The sequence below is a fragment of the Diabrotica virgifera genome, chromosome 6 (assembly GCF_917563875.1).
Source record: "Diabrotica virgifera virgifera chromosome 6, PGI_DIABVI_V3a".
Classification (NCBI taxonomy): domain Eukaryota; kingdom Metazoa; phylum Arthropoda; class Insecta; order Coleoptera; family Chrysomelidae; genus Diabrotica; species Diabrotica virgifera.
The window spans coordinates 101064646-101090056 of record NC_065448.1 but is presented as its reverse complement, the minus strand read 5'-3'; the positions used below and the strand labels follow the sequence as shown (position 1 = coordinate 101090056).

The following is a 25411-nucleotide window of genomic DNA, read 5'->3' as shown; positions in this document are numbered from 1 at the left end:
TTGTGAAATGAACGGAAAAAAAGTTATAACCTCCAAAAGGAAACTTCTTACAAAATTTTCTCATATTTTTATTTATAACTTTTTTGTTGGTCACTTGACGATAAAAAGTAATAGATATAAAATTGTAGAAAATTTAATTTGCTACATTTTATGTGTAATTAAATTTTCTGTAGGATTACTAGTTTAGAAGATACAGCGCGAAAACCCTTTGCACCCGTTTTTCCAAAATGGCGGCCGGGGGACAAGGGTGGCGACCCCAAAAACTTGAACTTAAGCTTCTACTGAACCCCCTACACATTAAAAAATAAAATTGACTCCTTTAAGAAATGCAACCGGAATGTAACATTTTCATGGACTATCAGATTATTTCATTCATAGGAGATTCTGACCAATAGAAAGCTACATAAATCTAAATTAAACTGATAATTTTTGATAATTTCCCGTCAAGTATATTATGTCAGATGCCCTTCGTTGCTACAAAAAAATACATTCAATGACATTAATGACAATTAATGTTTTAAAAATTATAAAAGTGATGACTTTCAACCGTCAAATTAATATTTATAACAACTGTGTGTTTAATTGTACTAATTTTGCTTACATAAATAAATTACAATAAAATTTTGGTTTTGAACAGTCTTATTCATGAAATAATCGCAACAAATTGCACTCAACAATTTAACCCAATTCACCTAGTCTGAGAAGAAAATGCCTCCTAAGGGAGCCAGAGCTCTTTGGAGATTCCAGGGGCTATCTGATAGCGCCTTGTATTAGTTTTTTTTAAATACCTCCACAATGCTTCCATTTAGAAAAACGAAAACTTATACGCATATTTATCATCTAGAGATAAATCGATTCCATCAATTTCGAGTTTCTAATACCGGCCATAGGCGTCCGTCTTGGGTAGGACAACGGTTATTTAATAATCTAGTGTCAAAATGCTTAAAAGTTAAAGACAAAAAAGTTATGCGATAAAATACACGTTCCCCAAAACAGACGCACATGACCGGTACTAGAAATTTGCAATTTATAGAGTCGATTTATCTCTGGGAGGTAAATAGGCGTACCAGTTTTTATTTTTCTAAATAGAAGCGTTCTGGAGATATAAAAAAAAACCTAATTATAAGGCGCCATCTTCAAAGAGCTCTAGCTACCGTAGGAAGCATTTTAGGACTAGGCGAATTGAATTCAATTGTCTTATAATCAACTGAAGAATCTCCAGTCTTAGTTTGTCAGGAAAGTTTCTGGACACCCTGTATAATACACTAACCTAGGAGTTTCGTCAACGTTGTGATCACTATTTATAGTAATATCCGGAATCTCTAAAATTCTCCTTCTCTGTCCTGGTGGAGGCTTCTCTCTTATTAAATAATCTATTAATGCTCTTCTATATTCTGGTTGGCATTCAAATCGACCCTCAAATGCTTGGTCTGAATCAACGTCTTCATCAGGATAGTCAAAAATTTGTTCAGATTTTCTTCTTAATAGTTGTCGTTTTGGCATGTCTTGATGGTGGACAAACTTGTCATGTTTTTCCGTTAAGTAGTTAACCTAAAAATTACGTGTTTGTCAATTTTAAAGCAATAAAAAATCAACCATTTTAATAATACCTCCATATCGCAATGGAGACATCGTTAAACTTAGGTATTAAGCGCAAAATCGGTGAATCGCGAGCTTGCAAACATAGTGTTGTTGTTTTTTGTTAATAGTCCAATTAACAGCCATTTTCTCGTGGAATTTTGAGAACCAACGTCGATTACCTTGATTATTTCATTCATAGTAGGGATGGGAAAAACCCACCGGTTATACCCTAAAACCGGTTTTTTTCTTCTACAATAATCGGTTTTTTCGGTTGTTTTTTTGTCACAATTATAACCGGTTTTTTCTTTTTAAAGTAATAACCGGTGAAAAACCGGGTAAGTGGAAAAAATACCGAATTTAGAGAAAAAATGTGAAATTTTTTCGCCCACCGCGCGAAAATGAGAAATTTTAAGCTGACTGAAACCGATTTCACAACACTGATGACTGATTGCTATACTGATATTAGGCTATTGATTATGTTCTATAGAAAGGAACTACAACGTTAACGGGGTTTTATTATTTCATATGGTCAATGAATCTCTATATATGAAAAAACCGCGGAGTGCTACCATTTAAAGGGATGCGTTTTTGAGAAATAGGTGAATTAGTCCCTGGACACAGGTTACATTAGGGTGAGTTCTATGCACTTTTGGTACAAACATCTCTACATAAAAATTGTTCCTGGTTAAATTTCCTATCTATATATAACTTTTTAAAGTCAAAGATACTTTTTTTTACAAAAATATATTTAATAGAAAAAGCACAAAGAAACCCAAAAGAAAGAAATTTTGTTTTTTGTCCCAAAACTTTTGTCCACGGGGATATAGGTATAGACATTGCTTAACAAAAAAAAACTTACATATTTTGTCTTTAAAATGATGTTTAGTAGAGGTCATTAGGATTTACAGTTTTCGAAATATGATTTTTCAAAAATCGCCACTCACAGCAATTTTCCTTGTTATTTCGCAAATATTGTTCTGTAACTTTTTCTACGTAACTTTAGGCATATGCAATGGTACATGTAAGAGGAACAGAAATCAATTACCTTTAAACTGTTTTGCTGTATAATGTTGTACGACTTCTTTTAAAGAGGTTATCTTTTTCAAGACTTTATACTTTTAACGTGTTTTTATATTTTTTACGATTATTTTTTAAATTTCCCATTATAACTTTTTTTCTACATTTAGGTATATATTACATAATAAAAAAGAAAGCTTATTCTGTTTACTGTAAAATGGAGTGTTATAAAAAATTCTAGGATTATTTTTTAATAAGATATTCTTTTTCAAAATGTAATAAGTACTTGCAACGATTTTTGATTTTAGGATTATTTTTTAAATTTCTCATTATAACTTTTGTGATTGTGTGTTATTATTGAATCTTATTTTTTACTTTGGATCCACTTGACTCGGCCGGACAAATAATTCCAATATTTACTGTCAAAGCTCCTGCACCACAAGCTTTACTTGACAAAATAGCATGTAAATGTACCAAAGGATGTACAAAAAACTGCGGTTGTAGGAAGATAGAAATTAGTTGTTCAATATTCTGCAAAGGGTGCATGTGCATGGGTACTAATTTTGGGAACTCTAAGATAACTAAGGTGTCAGAGGAAGATATTGAAGCTAATGCTAACGAAAAGATGGACTTTGATTTTGAAATTTTTTTAAATGTCAACGTTTAAATAATTTTAACTAAAGTGATGTTTTCTAAGACTAATGTTTATGTATTTTTTGTAAAAGAAATAATTTTAAATAATACAGGTAAAAAAATATCAAAGAATCACTCGGTTTCCATTACATATTTAAATATAGATGATACACCATTTTAAAGAACAGAAAGTAAACCCTCTTTATTGAGCAATATACAGTGTGTCAATTTTAAAACTTACAATGGCTATATCTCACGAACAAAAGCTGAAAACGAAAAATGCTTGAAACCGTTTCTAGGATAGTAAGGGGGAACTAAAATGGCATGAAAGAGAACTCACCCCCATCAACCCCCTAGGCCCCACCCACCACAACCCAAAAAGTTTAAATTGCAAACCCCTACTTGTGATACATAATTGAAGAGGCTATAAAAAATGCTATCCAATGGTATAAACAATAATTATACAGGGTGAAGCAATAATTGTGAAACTTTGGCTTAAATGAAAAATTTAATGAGGTTTTGTTGAATTGCAAATTTGATAAAAATGTCAATTTAAATAAATTTGCAAAATGGGTTCCGTTGTTTTGTAAACAATAATACAGTCTATTTTCAAATTCTGCACGAAATTTGGCAAATGTTTTTTTAGTAATAGGGCGACATGCTTGAGTAATTATTTCTCGCAATTTCCCAAGTGATGCAAGTTAAGTTTTATAAACAACTGATTTAAGGTAAAAATAGCAAATTAAGTTTTAATTCAACAAAAAAAAGTTCGAGCGGACATTTACCATTTAAAATAATAGTCCGGGAGATAGCATTACAAATACAAAAGTCATAGTAAGCCATCTGATATTAACACCCTGTATAATTAATTTTTATACCATTGGATGGTACTTTTTATAGTAGAATAGTATATAATTTTTTTCTATGGGGTTACGTTAAATCAGTTGTTTATAAAACTCAACTTGCTTCACTTGGGGAATTGCGAGAAAGAATTACTCAAGCATGTCGCCCTATTACTAGAACATTTGCCAAATTTCGTGCAGAATTTGATAATAGGCTGTATTATTGTTTACCAAACAACGGAATTCACATTAAATATTTACTTAATTGACATTTTTATCAAATTTGCAATTCAACAAAACCTCATTAAATTTTTCATTTAAGCCAAAGTTTCACAATTATTGCTTCACCCTGTATAATTATTGTTTATACCATTGGATAACATTTTTTATAGCCTCTTCAATTATATATCACAAGTAGGGGTTTGCAATTTAAACTTTTTGGGTTGTGGTGGGTGGGGCCTAGGGGGTTGATGGGAGTGAGTTCTCTTTCATGCCATTTTAGTTCCCCCTTACTATCCTAGAAACGGTTTCAAGCATTTTTTGATATCAGCTTTTGTTCGTGAGATATAGCCATTGTAAGTTTTTAAATTGACACACTGTATAAAAAAGTTATAATGAGAAATTTCAAAAATAATCGTAAAAAATATAAAAAATAATATTTTTTATACCAGGTATTATATAATATTATATTATATATTCTATATATAATATAATATTGTATAATATATTATATAATATTATTTTATTTTTATATTATATTATAAAAAATCGTTAAAAGTATAAAAGCTTGAAAAACCATAATCTCTTTAAAAAAAGTCGTACAACGTTATACAGTAGACCATTTTAAAGGTAATTGATTTCTGTTCCTATTAGGTGTACCATTGGATATACCTAAAGTTACGGAGAAAAAAGTTACAGAACAATATTTGCGAAATAACAAGGAAAATTGCCCAAAATTGCTGTGAGTGGCGAACTTTGAAAAATCATATTTCGAAAACTGTAAATCATCATTACCTCTACTAAACAATATTTTAAAGTAGAAATATGTAGGTTATTTTTCTGTAAAGCAATGTCTATACCTATATTCTCGTGGACAAAAGTTATGGGACAAAAAACAAAATTTCTTTCTTTTGGGTTTCTTTGTGCTTTTTCTTTTGAATATATTTTTGTAAAAAAAAGTATCATTGACTTTAAGAAGTGATATTTAGATAGGAAATTTAACGAGGAACAATTTTTATGTAGACATGTTTGTACCAAAAGTGCATAGAACTCACCCTAATGTAACCTGTGCCCAGGGACTAATTCACCCATTTCTCAAAAACGCACCCCTTTAAATGGTAGCACTCCGCGGTTTTTTCATATATAGATGTCCATTGACCATATGAAGTAATAAAACCCCGTTAACGTTGTAGTTCCTTTTAGCTATCCTATTTTGAATATAATCAATAGCCTATATGGACTGATATCCATTCGAATGAAGTATCGCAAACTGAAGCGCAGTGTAAATGTAACCTATGGGGTGTTGGCTGTGACTAAAAAAACCGAACACCGGTTATTGGAACAACCGGTTTTTTTTTGACCGGTTATAACCGGTAGGTTAAACCGTAGGTAAAAAAACTGGTATAACCGAAAACCGGTGTTTTGTCAACAACGGCCATCCCTAATTCATAGGAGATTCTGACCAATAGAAAGCTACAGAAATCTAATTTAAGCTGATTATTTTTTGATGATTTTAACTTCCAATCGTATAGTAAGATATTTGATCACGTGTTTAATTCTGTCCAATCAGATTAAAATTATACTGAGAATTATCTACTGTAGAAAATTACCGATAGAATTTTTTTAAGTAGATTTTTTCTGTTTAATGGCAACCAGTTTCCTAGTTTTGACAACTGTCACATTTAAGAAAATATCCATAATTTACGTATTAAAAAATAATCGAACGAATATCAAACGACAGGAAGAATAAATAAGAAAATAATGCTTCATTTTTACTCAAATTTGTTGTCATTGGACAATAGCCACTCGAGCCCTGCGAGCTCTCGTGTGTATTGCCAGACAACAAATTTTCGAAAAACTGTCGCAATATTTTTAATTTATTCTCACTCTCTTGTGATATTATACCCGATTATTTCATTCATAGGAGATTCTGACCAATAGAAAGCTACAGAAATCTAAATTAAACTGATAATTTTTGATAATTTCCCGTCGTCATGTATATTACGTCAGATGGCCTTAGTTGCTACGAAAACATACATTCAGTGACATTAATGACAATTAATGTTTTAAAAATTATAAAAGTGATGACTTTCAATCGTAAAATATTTATAACAACTGTGTGTTTAATTGTACTAATTTGTACTTACATAAATAAATTACAAGAAAATTTTGGTTTTGAACAGTTTTATTCATGAAATAATCTCAACAAATAGCACTTGATCTCTAAAATTAATATAGAATTTTTGCCCTCGTGACACTTTCGACATAATTTCACTCGCCTTTGGCTCGTGAAATTAAAACTATCAAAGTGTCAATCGGGAAAAATTCAATAATTTTAGAGCTCTTGTGCAATTACTACTGATAATTTTTGATAATTTCCCGTCGTCAAGTATATTACGTCAGATGCCCTTCGTTGCTACGAAAAAATACATTCAGTAACATTAATAACAATTAATGTTTTAAAAATTATAAAAGTGATGACTTTCAACCGTCAAAACTTTATAACAACTGTGTGTTTAATTGTACTAATTTGTACTTACATAAATAAACTACAATAAAATTTTGGTTTTGAACAGTTTTATTCATGAAATATTCGCAACAAATTGCACTCGATCTCTAAAATTAATATATAATTTTAGAGCTCTTGTGCAATTCCTACTGAAAATTTGGATTTAGGTAAGAATTAAAACCTTTGTCAAAATCTACTATGCCGAATTGTGCTTTTGTCTGGGAGTGAAAACAACCCCATCTAGGGGATGAACATATTTAAATCAAAATAACGATGGAAATCGATAGAGTGACTACTACTGAGTAAATTTTGTTCTATAAAATGTTTTTGCAAAATTGACATTTACCAAGTTATTTGCGATAATTTATTGAAAAAAACTCACGTTTTATAACAATTTTTCATGAATAACTTAAAAAAATTAGTTTTATGGAAAAATCATTAAGAAAAATAGAATTATAGCTAATAAAAAAACAAAAAGATGCGCGTCTGAAAGACCTATGTAAACCCAATAACGACTAAGTTATTGCTCTTTAAAGGATGTTTATTTTCGAAGAACACCAAAATTGAGAAAAAATCTGAAATAACTTAAATGTGGTGCAATTTTGTGGAAAAACTTTGTTGGAAAACATGTTTTGTGGAAAAACATGTTTCTCTGTTCCTTGTAGCTTGTATGATTTGCTTCTGTTCTATTATTTAAATATTCTTTCCATATTTTCTTCTTTTTTCTTACTTGTTCTTTAATTTCATTCGTCCACCAAGATGTTTGTTTCTTATTGTTGTCTTTATTGTAAGTCCCACAGGCGTCCTTTGCTGCTTGTAATACAATATTTTTAAAGGTTTCCCATTTTGTTTCTAACGGTCTCTGTATCATTTCTTCTTGATATTTATTTATTTCTCGCGATACTATCTGTTGATATTTTTCTGCTATCTCTTTATTTTTTAGTCAGTAAGTCCTTATTCTTATATGTCTATTTTTCTTTTCTTTGAATGTCTCTGTTCTATTTTCTTCGCTTCTGAATTTAGCTATCAGCAAGTAATGATCACTATTTATCTCATAGCTTCTCTTGACTTTCAACCGTCAAAACTTCAAAAGTGATGACTTTCAACCGTCAAAACTTTATAACAACTCTGTGTTTAATTGTACTAATTTGTACTTACATAAATAAACTACAATAAAATTTTGGTTTTGAACAGTTTTATTCATGAAATATTCGCAACAAATTGCACTCGATCTCTAAAATTAATATATAATTTTAGAGCTCTTGTGCAATTCCTACTGAAAATTTGGATTTAGGTAAGAATTAAAACCTTTGTCAAAATCTACTATGCCGAATTGCGCTTTTGTCTGGGAGTGAAAACAACCCCATCTAGGGGATGAACATATTTAAATCAAAATAACGATGGAAATCGATAGAGTGACTACTACTGAGTAAATTTTGTTCTAAAAAATGTTTTTGCAAAATTGACATTTACCAAGTTATTTGCGAAACTTTATTGAAAAAAACTCACGTTTTATAAAAAATTTTCATGAATAACCTAAAAAAATTAGTTTTATGGAAAAATCATTAAGAAAAATAGAATTATAGCTAATAAAAAAACAAAAAGATTCGCGTCTGAAAGACCTATGTAAACCCAATAACGACTGAGTTATTGCTCTTTAAAGGATGTTTATTTTCGAAGAACACCAAAATTGAGAAAAAATCTGAAATAACTTGAATGTGGTGCAATTTTGTGGAAAACTTAAGAAACATCTTTTAAAGATCATTAAAATACCTTTCAAATAAGTAGTCCTGTCGCCAGGGGGGGTACAACAGCCTCCTTAATTCAGATGGACTTACCCAAGTTCTTTTTATGTATTTTGACCCGTAGAACACGGATTTTTTGGGTAACAGTTGATCCGGATGTCGATAAGTTTGTTATAAACAAAGAACTTGAGGAATTACATTGATTTCAACTGTAATTTTTCGCAAAACAAAACATTTTTTTGTATTTTTTGGGTGATTCTCAGCAAAAAATGGTCCTACAAGTTTTTTCGTAGGATGCATAGTTTTAGAGATAAACGCGGTTGAACTTTCAAAAAATCAAAAAAGTGCAATTTTTGAACCCGAATAACTTTTGATTAAAAAATTAAATAGCAATTCTGCTTACTGCATTTGAAAATATCAGTCAAACACTATCGGTTTTGGGAAACCGATAGTTTGATACTCGTTCGATTTCAAATGGGAAATGCATTGAAAACATCATTCAATCAGTATGTGTTTATAGCTTTGTTTACCAATAAAAAAATTAATTTTTAGCAATGAAAGTAATCAAAACCGATAGAATTTGACTTGAGCTTTCAAATGCGGTAAGCAGAATTGCTATTTTATTTTTCAATCAAAAGTTATTCGGGTTCAAAAATTGTAATTTTTCGATTTTTTGAAAGTTCAACCGCGTTTATGTCGAAAACTGTGCATCTTACGAAAAATCTTGTAAAAACGTTTTTTGCTTAGAATTACTTAAAAAAATAATTATTATAAAAACTCAAAAAATACCAAACAATGTTTTGTTTTGCGAAAAATCGCTGTTATGTGATTCCTCAAGTTCTTTGTTTATAACATAACAATATTATCGACATCCGGATCGACTGTTACCCAAAAACTTCGAGTTCTACGGGTCAAAATATATAAAAAAAACTTGGGTAAGTCCATCTGAATTAAGGAGGCCGTTGTACCCCCACTGGCGACAGGACTAAAGCTTTGACAAAAGTTTTTTGCATAAGAACTGACTGATTTATGACGGAAATAGAGTCGCTCTCTGCTTTTTCTTTTTGAAAAGTAAAAATTAAATCCGTCGGTCTAGACGGTCCAGTTAGCAGAGGCGCAGTCGATCGACAAGTTTAGTGAATTTACGATCGCTGGTTCGAGTCTCAGCTAGGTCATTTGAAATTAATAAAAGACCAACGCCGTAGTATAAAACTTAATAAACTCTACGACTTGGTCTGGAATAAACTGGCGTCTGATCGGCCTATGGAGGAGCGTTACGGCAAGGGATAAGGGCTTGCGGCTTGGTGATATTCCTACATAGAGTCGTTATAATCCTAATAGGAGTGAATAGCTTCCCACTTGATATTAACTTTATTTAGCTATAATTAATACGATCCATTGGATTTGACCGGTTTGGAATGCTTAGTTTAGAAAAAATAGTTGATTAAATCGAAAACGGCATTTTTAAAATTTCTAAAAAGAGTGCATTTTTCTTAAATAAATCTGAAAATATTCATAACACGAAAAAATGTTTTAAGTTATTTATTGTAGAATTTCTTTTACTAAAAATTTTGATTTTTTTTGTTTCGTTTTTGTATCATGAATACTTTTAGGTTTGTTTAAGAAAAATACATTTTTTTAAATTATAATAATGCCATTGTCGATTTAATCAACTATTTGTTCTAAACTAAGCATTCCAGTCCGGTCGAATTACATGAATCGTATCAACTATACCTAAGTAAAGATAATTTCAAGTGAAAAGCTATTCATTTCTATTAGGATTGTAACGACGAGGGTTTAATTTTAACATTTCAGAAAGAAAAAAGCAGAGAGTGACTTTATTTTTGTTATAAATCAGTCAGTTCTTATGAAAAAAACTGTTCTAAGACCTTATTTGATATATTTTTAAATAAACTTTAAAGATGTCATTTAAGTTTCTCAAAAAATTGCGCCACATTCGAGTTATTTGAGATTGGTGGATCTCCATTTCGAGGTTCTTCGAAAATAACCATCTTCTAACGAGCAATAACTCAGTCGTTATTGGGTTTACATAGGTCTTATTGACGCGAATCTCTTTGCTTTTTATTAGCCACAATTTTGTTTTTAATGATTTTTCTATAAAATTATTTTTTTAAGTTATTCATGAAAAACAGTTATAAAACGTGAGCTTTTTCAACGAAAAATGCATAGTGTCAATCGCAAATAATTTGGAAAGTGTCAATTTTGTAAAAAAAAATTATTCAAAATTCAAAACAAAATTTACTCAGAATTGGTCGTTCGATCGTTTTCCATAGTTATTTTGATCAAAAAATGTTCATCCCCTAGATGGGGTTGTTTCCACACCAGGGCAAAAGCGCAGTTCAGCATAGGGTAGATTTTGAAGAAGAGTGTCAACAGAGCTAACACCCAAATTTTCACTAGTAATACCACTAGAGGTCAAATTATTTCCGGAAATTTTTTTGAGATCATGAATATTTTGAAAATTTCTCGAGTCGCAGACGAGGGAAATTTTCTAAAAATATTCATGATCAAAAAAAATTTACGGATATTAATTTGACTTCGCGTGGTATTCGGTAAGAAAATTCCACACCAAATTTGCATTTGAAAATCCAAAGCTGCATGAACAGATTAATAGCGCGCCATAGCTTTGTCAGCAATTATTTAGGCTTTCAAATTCGTAATTTCTACTCATTGTAGTTGCATGGGAATACCATTTCAAGATAGAAAATAGTATATTCTTCAATTTTACATAAGTTTTGAGTAACTACAAGTGATAGAAAATGAATGAAAACTAAATTATGTAAACAAATAAAAACCAGTCTGTCAAAAATGTTCTGCTATTGTAAACGTCAAAAAATTTCCACTATAATTAGCTGCTGGGTACCCCACGAGCAAAAATTTCCGATAAAATACCTCCGTTGCCATGGTGATCTGTCAAAATAACGTATTTTGATTGGTTCAAAATTACAGGTGTGGAATTTTCATTAAAATCGGTGTTAATTCTCAAAATTCCACTCTTTTACATTTTTTTACCGCTGATAAGTGGTCTATAAATTCAAATTTGACAGTTTAGAACTACATACCTACATTTTTCATTTTGTTATGGTAAACTTTGTTTCAGTCTGACTTTGTAAATAAACTTACGTGCATAGAAATCGGCCCACCTAAAAATTTGGTCATTTTTGAAGTCTCGTATTTCCTAAACCTGTTGGCCGATTTAAGTGATTTTTTTAATATGTTATAGCCTTATTCTTCAATAATATCGCTGTAATAATATTATTGCTAAACAGGTAAGTGTTATTTTATACCGGCTGTAACAATGATAGTGTGTTTTTTCCTCAAAGTTCGGAACACCCTGTAGAATATTAAACCGTATAAAAAATATTGAAATTAAAACTCAACTGTAGCCTTAGGCTTTCTTAACATTCTGCTTTTTGATTCATTCGCTTATGTTGGATAATAAAAAAGTTAGGTATTTTAACAACTAGCAACGTTCTTCATCAATACAGGGTGTTTCTAAATAAGTGCAACAAACTTTAACAATCTGACGATTTATTTATTGCTCTAAAACCGCATGAGATATACAAATGAAATTGGGTAGGTTTTAAAATGTAAATTATTGCGCATTTTTTGGTATACAGTTAAGAATTTTATATTCACCATTGGCATGCATACGGGTAATATTACCCAGTCATATTACCCCTATGCACGCCAATGGTGAATATAAAATTCTTAATTGTATGTCAAATATGCGCAATACCTACCTCTTAAAACCCACCAAATTTTATTTGCATATCTCAACCGGTTTTAGAGCAGTAAATAAATCGCCAGTTTGTAAAAAAAAAATTCAACATCCCTTATCTCGAAAACGAAGCATTTGCGGACATATGTTTATAAAAGAACCGGTCATTATTTTTCATGCAGAATTTCCCCTTAAAGTTTGTCGCACTTATTTAGAAACACCCTGTATTGATGAAGAACGTTGCTAGTTGTTAAAATGCCTAACTTTTTTATCATCCAACATAAGCGAATGAATCAAAAAGCAAAATGTTAAGAAAACCTAAGCCTATAGTCGAGTTTTAATTTCAATATTTTATATACTCTAGAATATTCCACAGGGTGTTCCGAACTTTGAGGAAAAAACACACTATCATTGTTACACCCGGTATAAAATAACGCTTACTTGTTTAGCAATAATATTATTACAGCGATATTGATGAAGAATAACGCTATAACATATTAAAAAAATCACTTAAATCAGCCAACAGGTTTAGGAAATACGAGACTTCAAAAATGACCAAATTTTTAGGTGGGCCGATTTCTATGCACGTAAGTTTAGTACTTATCGTAATATTAAACGACAATTAGCTGAAAATTGTTAACTTCAGTGTGGAAAATCGCAATACCATTAGAAATGCTTGTCGTAAACTGATTTACTATTTTAGCAAAGTCATAAAATACAGGGTGTTTAAATTAAAATTAGTACCTTACTGAGATTTGAAATTATCAAAAAATACCAGTCGTTTTGCAATTATTAATTTCGACAGAGGAATTACGGATCTTCAACCACAAACAAGGAGCTCTCACTTCACGTCATAACCAAATTTAAGAGGGTGGGTACGTATTTTCGGCTGCAATGCTATTCAAATGGGGATTCATTTTTTTCGAATCCTGAGAAAACTAGTAAGTATTTTTGAAAAATTGAAACGCAGAATGAAATATTACGTTATTAGCGAGGGCCGAAAGTCCTTGAGAACTTCTATAATGTTTATTTTAATAAGTTACATGGGTGAAAAATTAAGAGAACATTTAGTGTGATATTTAATTTAAAATAACTCATTCAAAATAAACTTTTTATTTATTCTAAGGGACTTTCGGCCCTCGGTAATAATTTAGTCTTCCATTTTGCGTTTAAATTTTTCAAAAATATTTATTGTTTTTTTCAGGATTCGAAAAAAATGAACACGATGTCCGTGGTATGTAATATTTCCAAATCTATCTTTGTCATACAACGCACTAAGTCGAATAGAATATTGTCAGCATACTGTCAGTCAAACAGTGACAATCAGTGACAATTTTAAATATTTGACATGACAACGGGAATATTTTGAGTTGTTAATTAAATAATATTGATATATAGTGTATTTGATAAATAATTGATTTAAGACGTGAACTTAATAAAAAGTTATTTATTGTGTATTATTTGTGGAAGATCCAAGCAGAGAATACATCAGGATAATAAATATATTCTGTGATCCAAATATTTTGTATTTAAAGATGTTCAAAATAATTGCTAGCGTTCCATAGTAACAATACATTATTAAAAAATCACTTTAACACTTCTCTTCTTTTCTCAATTGAGTATTAGTTTTTGTTGTACATTATTGTTGTAAATTATTGAATTGTTCCCGAGTGACGAGCCGAAGGCGAGTGAAATTATGTCAAAGTGTCACGAGGGCAAAAATTATATATTAATTTTAGAGTTCGAGTGCAATTTGTTGCGATTAATTCATGAATAAAACTGTTCAAAACCAAAATTTTATTGTAATTTATTTATGTAAGTACAAATTAGTACTGTTAAACACACAGTTGTTATAAAATATTTTACGGTTGAAAGTCATCACTTTTATAACTTTTAAAACATTAATTGTCATTAATGTCACTGAATGTATTTTTTCGTAGCAACGAAGGGCATCTGACGTAATATACTTAACGACGGGATATTATCAAAAATTATCACCTTAATTTGCATTTCTGTAGCTTTCTATTGGTCAGAATCTTCTATGAATGAAATAATCACATTTATTAACTGAATTAATAATTTGCAATTATAAAAATAACAGTTATCCAAGAACATTCGAAAGCCATCTCTTTGAATTATTGATGACATTTTCAAGTAGAATGACATTCTAGTAATGTTTACGTATCCATACCAGTGTGAATTTTACTACAGGTAATTTGCCGTGTAAAGACAGAAAAAGTAGGGATACCCGTAAAATATTTGCGAATTATGTACCGATAGCCTTAAGCACAAAATAAGAATCCTACGTCAATGCAAATAAACTTGTAATCCCCTAACTAAAACAAAATACAACCGCGTATCTCTGCGGAGATCAAGCTAGAAGTTAACTAATGAGAGGTCATTTCTAGATTAGACTATGGAGGCAGCGCAGCGTGGCGTTCTGTAATACCTAAATTTAAAATCCTCACGAAACAAATGATATCAAACCCTAATGACGACTAAATCCTAAACTAGAGTAGCAAAGCTTCAAAAACTAACTAAAAAAAAACAAAACTAACAAAACTCTCTAAAACAGCGGTTCTCAATCTTTTTGTGTCATGTACCACCAAATAATTTTTATTATTTTTGGTACCACCTAACTGAAATACATATCTAACTAGGTGATCTAATTAACTATCATAGTGGTGCTGATTTTGGCTGTTTTTGCGTTTTGTGTACCACCTCAAAAAATGAAATGTACCACCAGTGGTACATGTACCACAGATTGAGAACCGCTGCTCTAAAACACACCATAAAAAAATTTTTGCCACTTAAAAATCCTAGATTTGACCCTGCTTTTCATACTACCAGTAAGAGATGTATGCAAGAAATACTTGGTCTTCGGCGATTCGTAGAATATCCATGAATTCTACTCGTGAATCAGCATTGATGAGTAAATATTTCAAATGGACAACTCTAAATCACCAAGATCTGATAAAATACCCAGAAGCTGTGTGAAATAGCTTTCGCCGAGCATCGTCCACAATCTGGCGATAATAGTCAATACTTCCGTTAAGTTATGCTCTTTCCAATTACTTAGAGAATAGCCAACATGATCATGTTTCCTAAAAAATTCAAAACTTTTACCGAAGTTAACTTTTAAAGAAAATATATCTCTTCTAAATGTCCTAGGTAAAGTCAAGAGGATCCTCAGACAGACTCCTATATGTTACGGTAGAAAACAATATCATCCTCTCACTATGTACAATTCAGTTTCGGAGAATGTCAATCTAAAACTGAAATTGCCACTGATCTCAAAAATCAAAATGATAAAAAAGTTCCTTCTCACATATTTCTTGGTGTTTAGAAACCCTTCAATGAAGTTTGGCATGATGGACTGTTGCAGAAACTTCAGAACATTGGCTGACCTATTCCCTTTGTAAACTCTTCCATTCCTGTCTCCCAAAAAGGAGTATAAAGCTTAGAAACTAGCATTCTACACTCTTAATTTCTATAGCATTTCTATAAGGTTTGATTCTTGCCCACGGGCGGATCCAGGGAGGGGGCCATGGGGGCCATGGCCCCCTCCGAGAATTTAAAAAAATATAAATTTAAATATTGGCAGTTCAAATGTACTTATATTCTAACACATATAATATGTATAAAACAGGGGATAAATATATTTTCTGAACTAGAATTGAACAAAAGCAGTAACAGAAGCTTCAATAATGACATAGGATGTTTTATAAATCAAAATATAGATAAGTGCCAATTGTTAGAACGATCTTGGCAGCCATCAAAATCCTATAAATTTCCGTATTCTATACACACAAAGAATAAAAAAGAAATGAAGCGTTACTTGGATGACCAGAACTTACAACAAAGGAGTTGGTTGGTATTTTCGAACAGTCAAAAGGGATTGTTTAAATTGTATGGGGCTGAAAGGGATGACAGCCGAAAGCCTTGTCATAAAACCTTTAACATCTTTCGCCAAACTCATGGGCAAAGACGGAGCCATACAAATACATGAAAAAACATCATATCACAAGGAGTGCGTTGAGGTTTAGGCGGATTTTCTACATACAAAGTTATCACAACCTGCAAAAGTCAGTCAAACCAGAAATACTCTCAAAGGTCTAAACAGATACAAGAAAATAAAGAAAGACTACGACCAATAGTAGAGTCTATAGTGTTCTTAGGTCGACAAAATATCCCTCTAAGAGGCTGTCGTGATGATGGCCTTCTGCTTCTGGACGAAGATGCTGGACCTATCAATGAGGGGACTTGTTAAGATTTAAAATCTCATCAGGAGATAAGACTATTCAACGACACCTATCCGCAGCAACATACATACATAGTAACACCAGCCAAAATCAATAAATTAATAACATGTTGTGGTGAAGAAATAATTGAACAAAACATGAATCAGGTTCAAAGTGCAAATGATTACTCTGTCATATTTAACGAAATAATCGACGTATCCCACGTAGAACAGCTTTATCTAAATTTGAAATACATACAAAATAACAACATTCGTGAAAACTTTGTCAAGTTAATTGACGCGTATGAGAAAATAAAAACAATTATTAGTGAAAATCAAGAAAGAGGGGAAAAACAAGGCCTGACAGAGTGACAGGAGAAGCATTGGAAAAAATAATATTAAACTTGTTGAAAGAACTGCACTTGGATCCGAAGAAATGTGGATGGATCGGTAACAACTTTAATAATACCTACTTTAATAACGATAGCTTTTGAATGTCTTTATAGAACTCAAAAGTGTGTAAAAAGTGCCTTTAAACTCACCATTTTAACCGTAATCTTTAAAGATTACCCCCTGCCCCCCGATATACCTCCCAAAAAAAGTTCATGGCCCCTCCCGAAAATCGGTCCTGGATCCGCCCTCGATTCTTGCCCCTACATTCTACACTATATAAAAGCAACTTCCCTAAATCCAGGCGTACCAACACGATTACCTTACATTACGCAGACGACAGTACTCTCGTACCAAGATAACAAGACACAGATGTCATCGAAACACGAATAAAATTATTCTCTTTAGACACTTATACATTCGAGGGTACCAAATGTAGAAAGCAGAATTACTGAAGTAACTGAAGGTGGATATGAGCTATTACCTCCGATTTCGTTGAACCTCCATCGATTTGCATAAAAATTGGTGAGTGGTTAGAGGATATCTCAAGGAACAAAGGTAACATGGTGCCGACTTGCGCTTTTACCCTGGGGGTGGATGCCACCCCTTCTCGGGGGTTAAAATTATTTTAGTAAAAATAACTCCATAATTCGATAAAGGGATAAATTCTAAGTAAAATTTGTTATAGTGTGGTATAGTTAGACCCAAACCCAGACATCCAAAGTGAAAGTTATCCTCCAACACCAAATTGTTCTATATGGTCCACATAATGTTCAGAAAAAAGTCACACCATTTTGAGCGTCGGGTTTGGGGGGGAGAGGAGGGAGAAATCTGCAAATTCGTAGCTTTTTTAAGTTTTTCGTCAATATTTCTAAAACTAAGAGGTTTAGCATAAACAACCTTCTACACAGAATAATTGTTCTACATTAAATTTGAAATAAAAAAGGCCCTATGCATAACCCTTCTAAAATGAACGGTTCCAAAGTTACGGAGGTAGTATAGTATAATTGGCCCAAAAAAAGGCCTAACCCAGACATCCAAAGTAAAAGTTTTCCTTCAACACCAAATTGTTCTATATGGTCCACATATTGTTCAGTAAAAAGTTACACCATTTTGATCGTCCGGTTTGGGGGGGAGATGGGGGAGAAGTCGGTAAATTAGTAGTTTTTTTACGTTTTTCGTCAATATTTCTAAAACTATGCTTTAGCGTAAGAAATGTTCTATAGAAGAATTTTCTACATAAAATTTAAAACAAAAAAGGTTCTATACATAATTGTTATAAAATCAACGGTTCCAGAGTTACGGAGGGTGAAAAGTGGAGGTTGTCGATACTTTTTATATTTACCGATTTCTCCCCCCTCTCCCCCACAAACCCGACGCTCAAAATGGTGTGACTTTTTTCTGAACATTATGTGGACCATATAGAACAATTTTGTGTTGAAGGATAACTTTCACTTTAAATGTCTGGGTTTTTGGTATAGTTATATCATAAATATTGCCCAAAAAATATAAAAAGTATAGAAAACCTCGACTTTTCACCCTCCGTAACTCTGGAACCATTGATTTTATAACAATTATGTATAGAATATTTTTTGTTTTAAATTTCATGTAGAACATTTTGTATATAACATTGTTTACGCTAAAGCATAGCTTTAGAAATATTGACGAAAAACTTAAAAAAACTACTAATTTACCGGGTTCTCTCCCATCTCCCTCCCAAACCGGACGCTCAAAATGGTGTAACTTATTACTGAACAATATATGGACCATATAGAACATTTTGGTGTTGGAGGAAAACTTTTACTTTGGATGTTTGGGTTAGGCCTTTTTTTGGACCAGTTATACTATACTACCTCCGTAACTTTGGAACCATTCATTTTAGAAAGTTTATGCATAGGGCCTTTTCTATATCAAATTTAATGTAGAACAATTTTGTATAGAAGGTTGTTTATGCTAAACCGCATAGTTTTAGAAATATTGGCGAAAAACTTAAAAAACTACGAATTTACCGATTTCTCCCCCCTCTCCCCCCAAACCCGACGCTCAAAATGGTGTGACTTTTTTCTGGACATTGTGTGGACCAAATAGAACAATTTGGTGTTGAAGGATAACTTTCACTTTGGATGTCTGGGTTATGCCATCTTTTGGATCAACTATACTATACTATTATATAAAGTTATTAAAATAAATCAAAACTTTTTGAGTTATTAAAGATCAAATATTTTAATTTTTCGTGAGAAAAATGCATGTTTTTAACGGATTTTTAGTAAATAGCTCAAAAACTATTCTGCAAAAAGTTTTTACAGAAAGGGTATCATTACCAAAATTGAATCTAATAAAAAACGAAATAAATTCCTTACTAGAAAAACCTTTTAATGTTAACTAAAAGTGAGTTATAGGTAATTGAACGTATATTTTTTTCGGCGAGTAGGTACCCAAATCTAAGTATTCAAGCTTAAATAACGGGAAAATTATGCATTTGATAACATAATATTATTAATAGTCCAGAAAGCCACTGCGCATCCGCTAGGAAAAATATTCCGATTCAGATTTTTTGCACAATCTTACTCAAAAAGGACTCCTTTTAACAAATTTGCATGTTGCCAGAACCAAAAGTGGGTCAAAATTTTTTTAAACCTTTTTTTGTTTTTTCCTAAAATTATTTATTTCGCATGAAACAAAATTTTCTTAGGTTTTTTGGATCATTCCAAACAGAAAAGATTTTCAGTGACATTTCTCTAAAGTTGATAGTTTTTGACATATAAGCGATTAAAAATTGAAAAATTGCTAAATTGGCCATTTTTAACCCTCAAAAACTATGTGAAAAACTGAAAATTTGAATGTTGCCAAGGTACGTAGGTATTCTTTAAACATCGATTGATGAAATGCCGAAGAGTTTTTTGCAATACAATATTCAAACTCCTTTGTTTTTTAATTGCTAATCAAGCGTGCGCGACACTATTTTCCACCGACAATATGGTGCAAATGAAAGGAATAAATTCGTTATTTTGAAAACCGGCGACTTTAAGGAAAAATCCCTAAACAGGTCGATTTTTATTTTTAAGTTATGATATTGTGGCATATATGGTATAATAGTGACGTCATCCATAATTATTTTCTACCTTCTACTTCTTTTTTGGAAATAATTTAATTTAATAAAAATTTTTTGGACACCCTGTATAAATAATTATGTAAATGTGAGCTACCACACGACCCCTATACTCATTTAAAAAAATCATCGATTACGTCATCACGCCCAGGCGGATGACGTCAGTAGTATACCATAATATGCCACAATATCATAACTTAAAAATAAAAATCGACCTGCTTCGGGTTTTTTCCTTAAGGTCGCCGGTTTACGAAATAACGAATTTATTCCTTTCATTTGCACCATACTGTATACACATGCAACGGTGGAAAAATAAAAACAAAGGAGTTTTGAATACTGTATTGCAAAAAACTCTTCGAGATTTCATTAATCGATGTCTAAAGAATGTCTGCCTACCTTGGTAACATTCAAATTTTAAGTTTTTCACATAGTTTTTGAAGGTTAAAAATGGCCGATTTTGCAATTTTTCAATTTTTAATCGCTTATATGTCAAAAACTATCAACTTTAGAGAAAAGTCACTAAAAACCTTTTCTGTTTGGAATGATCCAAAAAACCTAAAAAACTTTGCTCTATGCAAAAAAAATAATTTTAGGAAAAAAACAAAAAAAAACGTTTAAAAAATTTTTGATCCACTTCTGGTCCTGGCAACATGCAAATTTTATCTTTTAATAATTTTTTCAAATTTTTTTTATTCCGATATTAACATATGGGGCACAAACATGGACCATCACAAAAAAGAATATGAAGATACTCAGAGTCACTCAACACGCGATGGAAAGAGCAATGCTAGGCATATCACTTAAGGACAGAAAAACAAACACATGGATAAGACAGAAAACCAAAGTCCCCGATGTGGTACAAAAATCACTAAAATTGAAATGGGAATACGCTGGACAAGTAGCTAGGAGCTATCTTAACAAATGGCACAGAACAATTCTAACCTGGAGATCATACGAACACAAAAGACCCAGAGGCAGACCTCCTATGAGATGGACAGATGATCTGAAACGAACTGCCGGGAAAAATTGGCTACAAGTAGCGTACAACAAAAATCAATGGAAAGGAAGACTTGAAGAGGCTTATGTTCAGATGTGGACGTAAATGGTTAGACAAAGAAGAAGAAGAAGAAGAATTTTTTCAAAAAATTATTTTTTTAAAATAACTTCGTTAATTTTTACCATATCAGCTTCATCTAAAAATCATTTGAGAGTAAATTCCAAGGTATATTAAATCACGTTGAATTTAATCTTTTAAACCCCCTACTTTTTTAAAAATAAAAGGTTAAATGATCGAGGTTACATGGTTCTCGAAGAAAAATTTAAGCTTTAAACGTTTCTATCTCGGTTATTTAACCCTACAGAAATAGTAAAACACGTTAAATATTTTATACAGAAAAACCTAAAATTTGGTTATATATCATTTTTTACGTATATTGAGAATTTTTGGAGGTATTATCAAAAGAAAATGACAATTGCGATAATTTTAAAAATTCTGATTTTTATAAATTACATCTTTTTTTCAAAAATATACATTCTAAACCGGTCAAAATTGTTGAAATCATTACTTATGCTAATATAAAGAAATTCTTGTAAGGACTACTATTAATTTTAATTTTTGCGGAAATGGCGTATGTTTTATTTTTCACGTTTTCCTAAATAAATCGAAAGAGTTTTCTTATTTTCATCATTACTTGCTTAATTTTGACGTTATTAACTTTTTCTGGGGCTCATTTGATAGGTATTCTGAAGTGCTTTGAAAGTGCTCAGCAGGTATGTGTTACAAAATGCATCGTTTTTCCCGTTATTTAAGCTTGAATACTTACATTTGAGTAATCATCGAAAAAATATACATTTCATTACCCATAACTCACTCGTAATTAACATCAATTTATTTCGTTAAGTACGAAGTGTATTTAGCTTTTTATTGTCTTCAATTTTTGAAATAATAACTTTTTTGTAAATGATTATAGTTTTTGAGTTATACGTGAAGAACAGCCATAAACGTGCATTTTTTTACGAAAAAAGACAATTTTTGATCTTTAATAACTCAAAAAGTAATGATTTATATTAACAACTTTATATACAGGGTGTAACAAAAATACAGGTCATAAATTAAACCACATATTCTGGGACCAAAAATAGTTCGAATGAACCTAACTTACCTTAGTACAAATATGCACACAAAAAAAGTTACAGCCCTTTGAAGTTACAAAATGAAAATCGATTTTTTCGAATATATCGAAAACTATTAGAGATTTTTTGTTGAAAATGGACAAGTGACATTCTTATGGCAAGAACATCTTAAAGAAAAATTATAGTGAAATTTGTACACCCCATAAAAATTTTATGGGGGTTTTGTTCCCTTAAACCCCCCCAAACTTTTGTGTCCGTTTCAAATAAATTATTATTCTGGTGCCATTAGTTAAATTAAATATTTTTAAAACTTTTTTGCCTCTTAGTATTGTTTTGATAAGGCAGTTTTTATCGAGTTGCGGCTTCTTTTTTATATGTTTACATAAAAATTGTATGAGGGTTTTTAAACCCCCCAAATGTTTGTATACGTTCCAATTAAACTATTACTGCAGTACCATTAGTTAAACACAGTGCTTTTAAAACTTTTTTGCCTCTTTGTATTTTCTTAATAAAGCATCTTTTATCGAGATGTGGCTTCTTTTTTAATATGGTTCAAAATATACCTAAAAATGTAAATCATAAATAAATTTTCATATTATTACAAAGTCTTCATAATCGTACTTTACCATATACAAATATGTGGTGGATTTGAAAAATATTTAAATATCTCGATAAAAACTGACTTTTGGAAAAAGTACTAAAAGACAAAAAAGTTTTTAAAAACTTGTGTTTAACTAATGGCGCTACAATAATAATTAAATTGAAACGTACACAAAAGTTTGGGGGGGTTTAAAGGAACCAAACCCCCATAAAATTTTTATGGGGTGTCCAAATTTCATTATAATTTTTTTTAAATACTACCGCCATAACAATACCACATGTCCATTTTTAATAAAAAATCTCTAATAGTTTTCGATATATTGGAAAAAATCGATTTTCATTTTGTAACTTCAAAGGGCTGTAACTTTTTTTCCGTGCACATTTGTACTAAGGTAAGTTATGTTCAATCGAACTATTTTAGGTCCCAGAATACGAGATTAAATTTATGACCTGTATTTTTGTTACACCCTGTAGAATTTGTCCCTCTATCGATTTGTTGTATTATTTTGAATAAAATAATTTTTACCCCCGAGAAGGAGTGGCATCCACCTTCTGGGTAAAAGCGCAACTTAACATCATATCACCTTTGTTACTTGAGGTATCCTCTAATTACTCATCAATTTTCTTGAAAATCGATTGAGGTTCAACGAAATCGGAGGTGAAAACCTCAGTGACTGCACTAAATAAAGAACTATATCAATGACTCTGAGGAAACTAACAGCGATTAAGTAGTTAGATCAAGTAAATAGGTGTGGTGTTCACTATAATAGTAGCTATAGCAGCTATAGATCAGATGGGAGCCCCTAAGAAGCTAAACATAATAGTCGGTCCCTTATGCGCCCTATGCACAGGGGCGGCTCGGGATAGTATAAGGTGGTGAGGCACACTACACCTGAGGGATTTTAAGCTATTTAATGGCCAGAAGGTAGATTTTGTGACGTCATAACGCTAGGACGAATCTGGGGTGTAATGCTAGTTCGCCTCCATGTGGTGCACCCTGGGTAACGCTAAATGAACTAGAAAAATTTGGCGGCAGACGAACGAAAAACAAAAACAATATCCTGCCAACATCACAGATCACAAACAGAAATCTTATCTATACGTAAACATACGATGGGAACAAATAAAGGTTCTTCTCAGAACCAACTGACTAGAGATCTCGGACCGTGTATCCGAGTCTGTCACCTTAACATCGAGGGCATAAGCCAGGCAAAATGCCAAGTGTTGCAAAAAAGCCTACACGATAACGACATTGACCTGGTTGCCATACAAGAGACCCATACTGAAGACAAAGTCCAGCTTGATTTAAGGGGAAGGATACCTGGCTACGATTTACTGGGAGCCACCTATGATAAACATTACGGCGTCGCAACCTACACTCGCTGCAATATAGAAAATGGTTTCCTACTTTCTGCTTGCAATGAAAATAATATACATGAAGTAGTCACCAAGATTGGAGATATTACCGTAGTTAACATATACAAACCTCCAGCCACTACATGGAACCCAGAAGTGCTAAAGACTCATCCACATCCTACTATATACATCGGCGACTTCAACAGCCACCACGAAATGTGGAAGTACACCACGAATGATGAAAATGGGGAGGCACTAGTAGAATGGTCCGAAGAGCAAAACACATACCTAGTTTTTGATGCCAAAGACAGAGGAACATTTAAATCAGCTGCATGGAGAAAAGAATATAACCCAGACCTATGTTTTGTCTCAAAAGATACCAATGACAGACCACTAACAACTGCGAGAAGTGTCCTTGCAGACTTCCCACATACTCAACATCGTCCGGTGCTTATCACCATCGGAATATCAATTCCAATAATTAGATCATATCCTCGACCCAGGTGGAATCTTAGAAAAGCAAACTGGAAGAAGTTCTCTGAACAACTAGACCGGACCTTGAGCTGGGTCCCTCCAACCAGCAAACATTATGAGAGGTTTGTGGGCGCAGTAATAAGCACTGCCAAGAAAACCATCCCTAGGGGGTATCGCAAAGAATATGTGCCTGGATGGACTGAAACATGTGAAGACTTATACACGAAGTTTCTCGAAAGTGGTGACCGAGAAATAGCCGATGAGCTTTTACACAACATCGATACAGCTAGACGCCAAAAATGGATAAAAACTGTCGAAAACTTTGACTTCAAAAAATCAAGCCGGCAGGCATGGTCCTTATTGCGGAAAATTGGAGGAGCTAACCAGCTGGAATCCAGAGAGTCTAAAATGTCTCCTAACAAGATTGCCTCCCATATAGTATCTCTATCCAGAGCTCCACGAGATCGAACACATACTACCAACGTGAAAAGAGACTTAAGGGCATTAAAACAAATGAATAGAACGAACTCCGAATATTCAGCAAGAATACTTATTTCTGAAATCACACATGCGCTGAAAGAAATGAAATCAGGTAAAGCACCTGGCTTTGATGGTATCCATCCAGAGTTCTTGATACACAGTGGTGCATACACGAAACAGTGGCTTGCAATGTTCTTTAATGATATACTTCAGTCAGGTAACATTCCTTTCTCACTTAAGCGAACAAAGATAATTGCAATTCCGAAACCGGGCAAATCAAACGATAAGCCAGAAAACTACCGCTCCATAGCTCTACTCAGCATGGTATATAAACTATTAGA

The 25411-nt window shown here is 32.2% G+C and overlaps 1 protein-coding gene across 1 annotated transcript in view; it reads right to left on the bottom strand.

Moving 5' to 3' along the window:
* LOC114341412 (uncharacterized) overlaps positions 1–25411 on the bottom strand; it is a 194714-nt gene that overhangs the window by 13469 nt on the left and 155834 nt on the right. The window contains exon 8 of the mRNA XM_050652978.1: positions 1271–1551. Coding sequence (XP_050508935.1) covers positions 1271–1551 — 281 coding nt within the window. The remainder of the gene's footprint in view (positions 1–1270; positions 1552–25411) is intronic.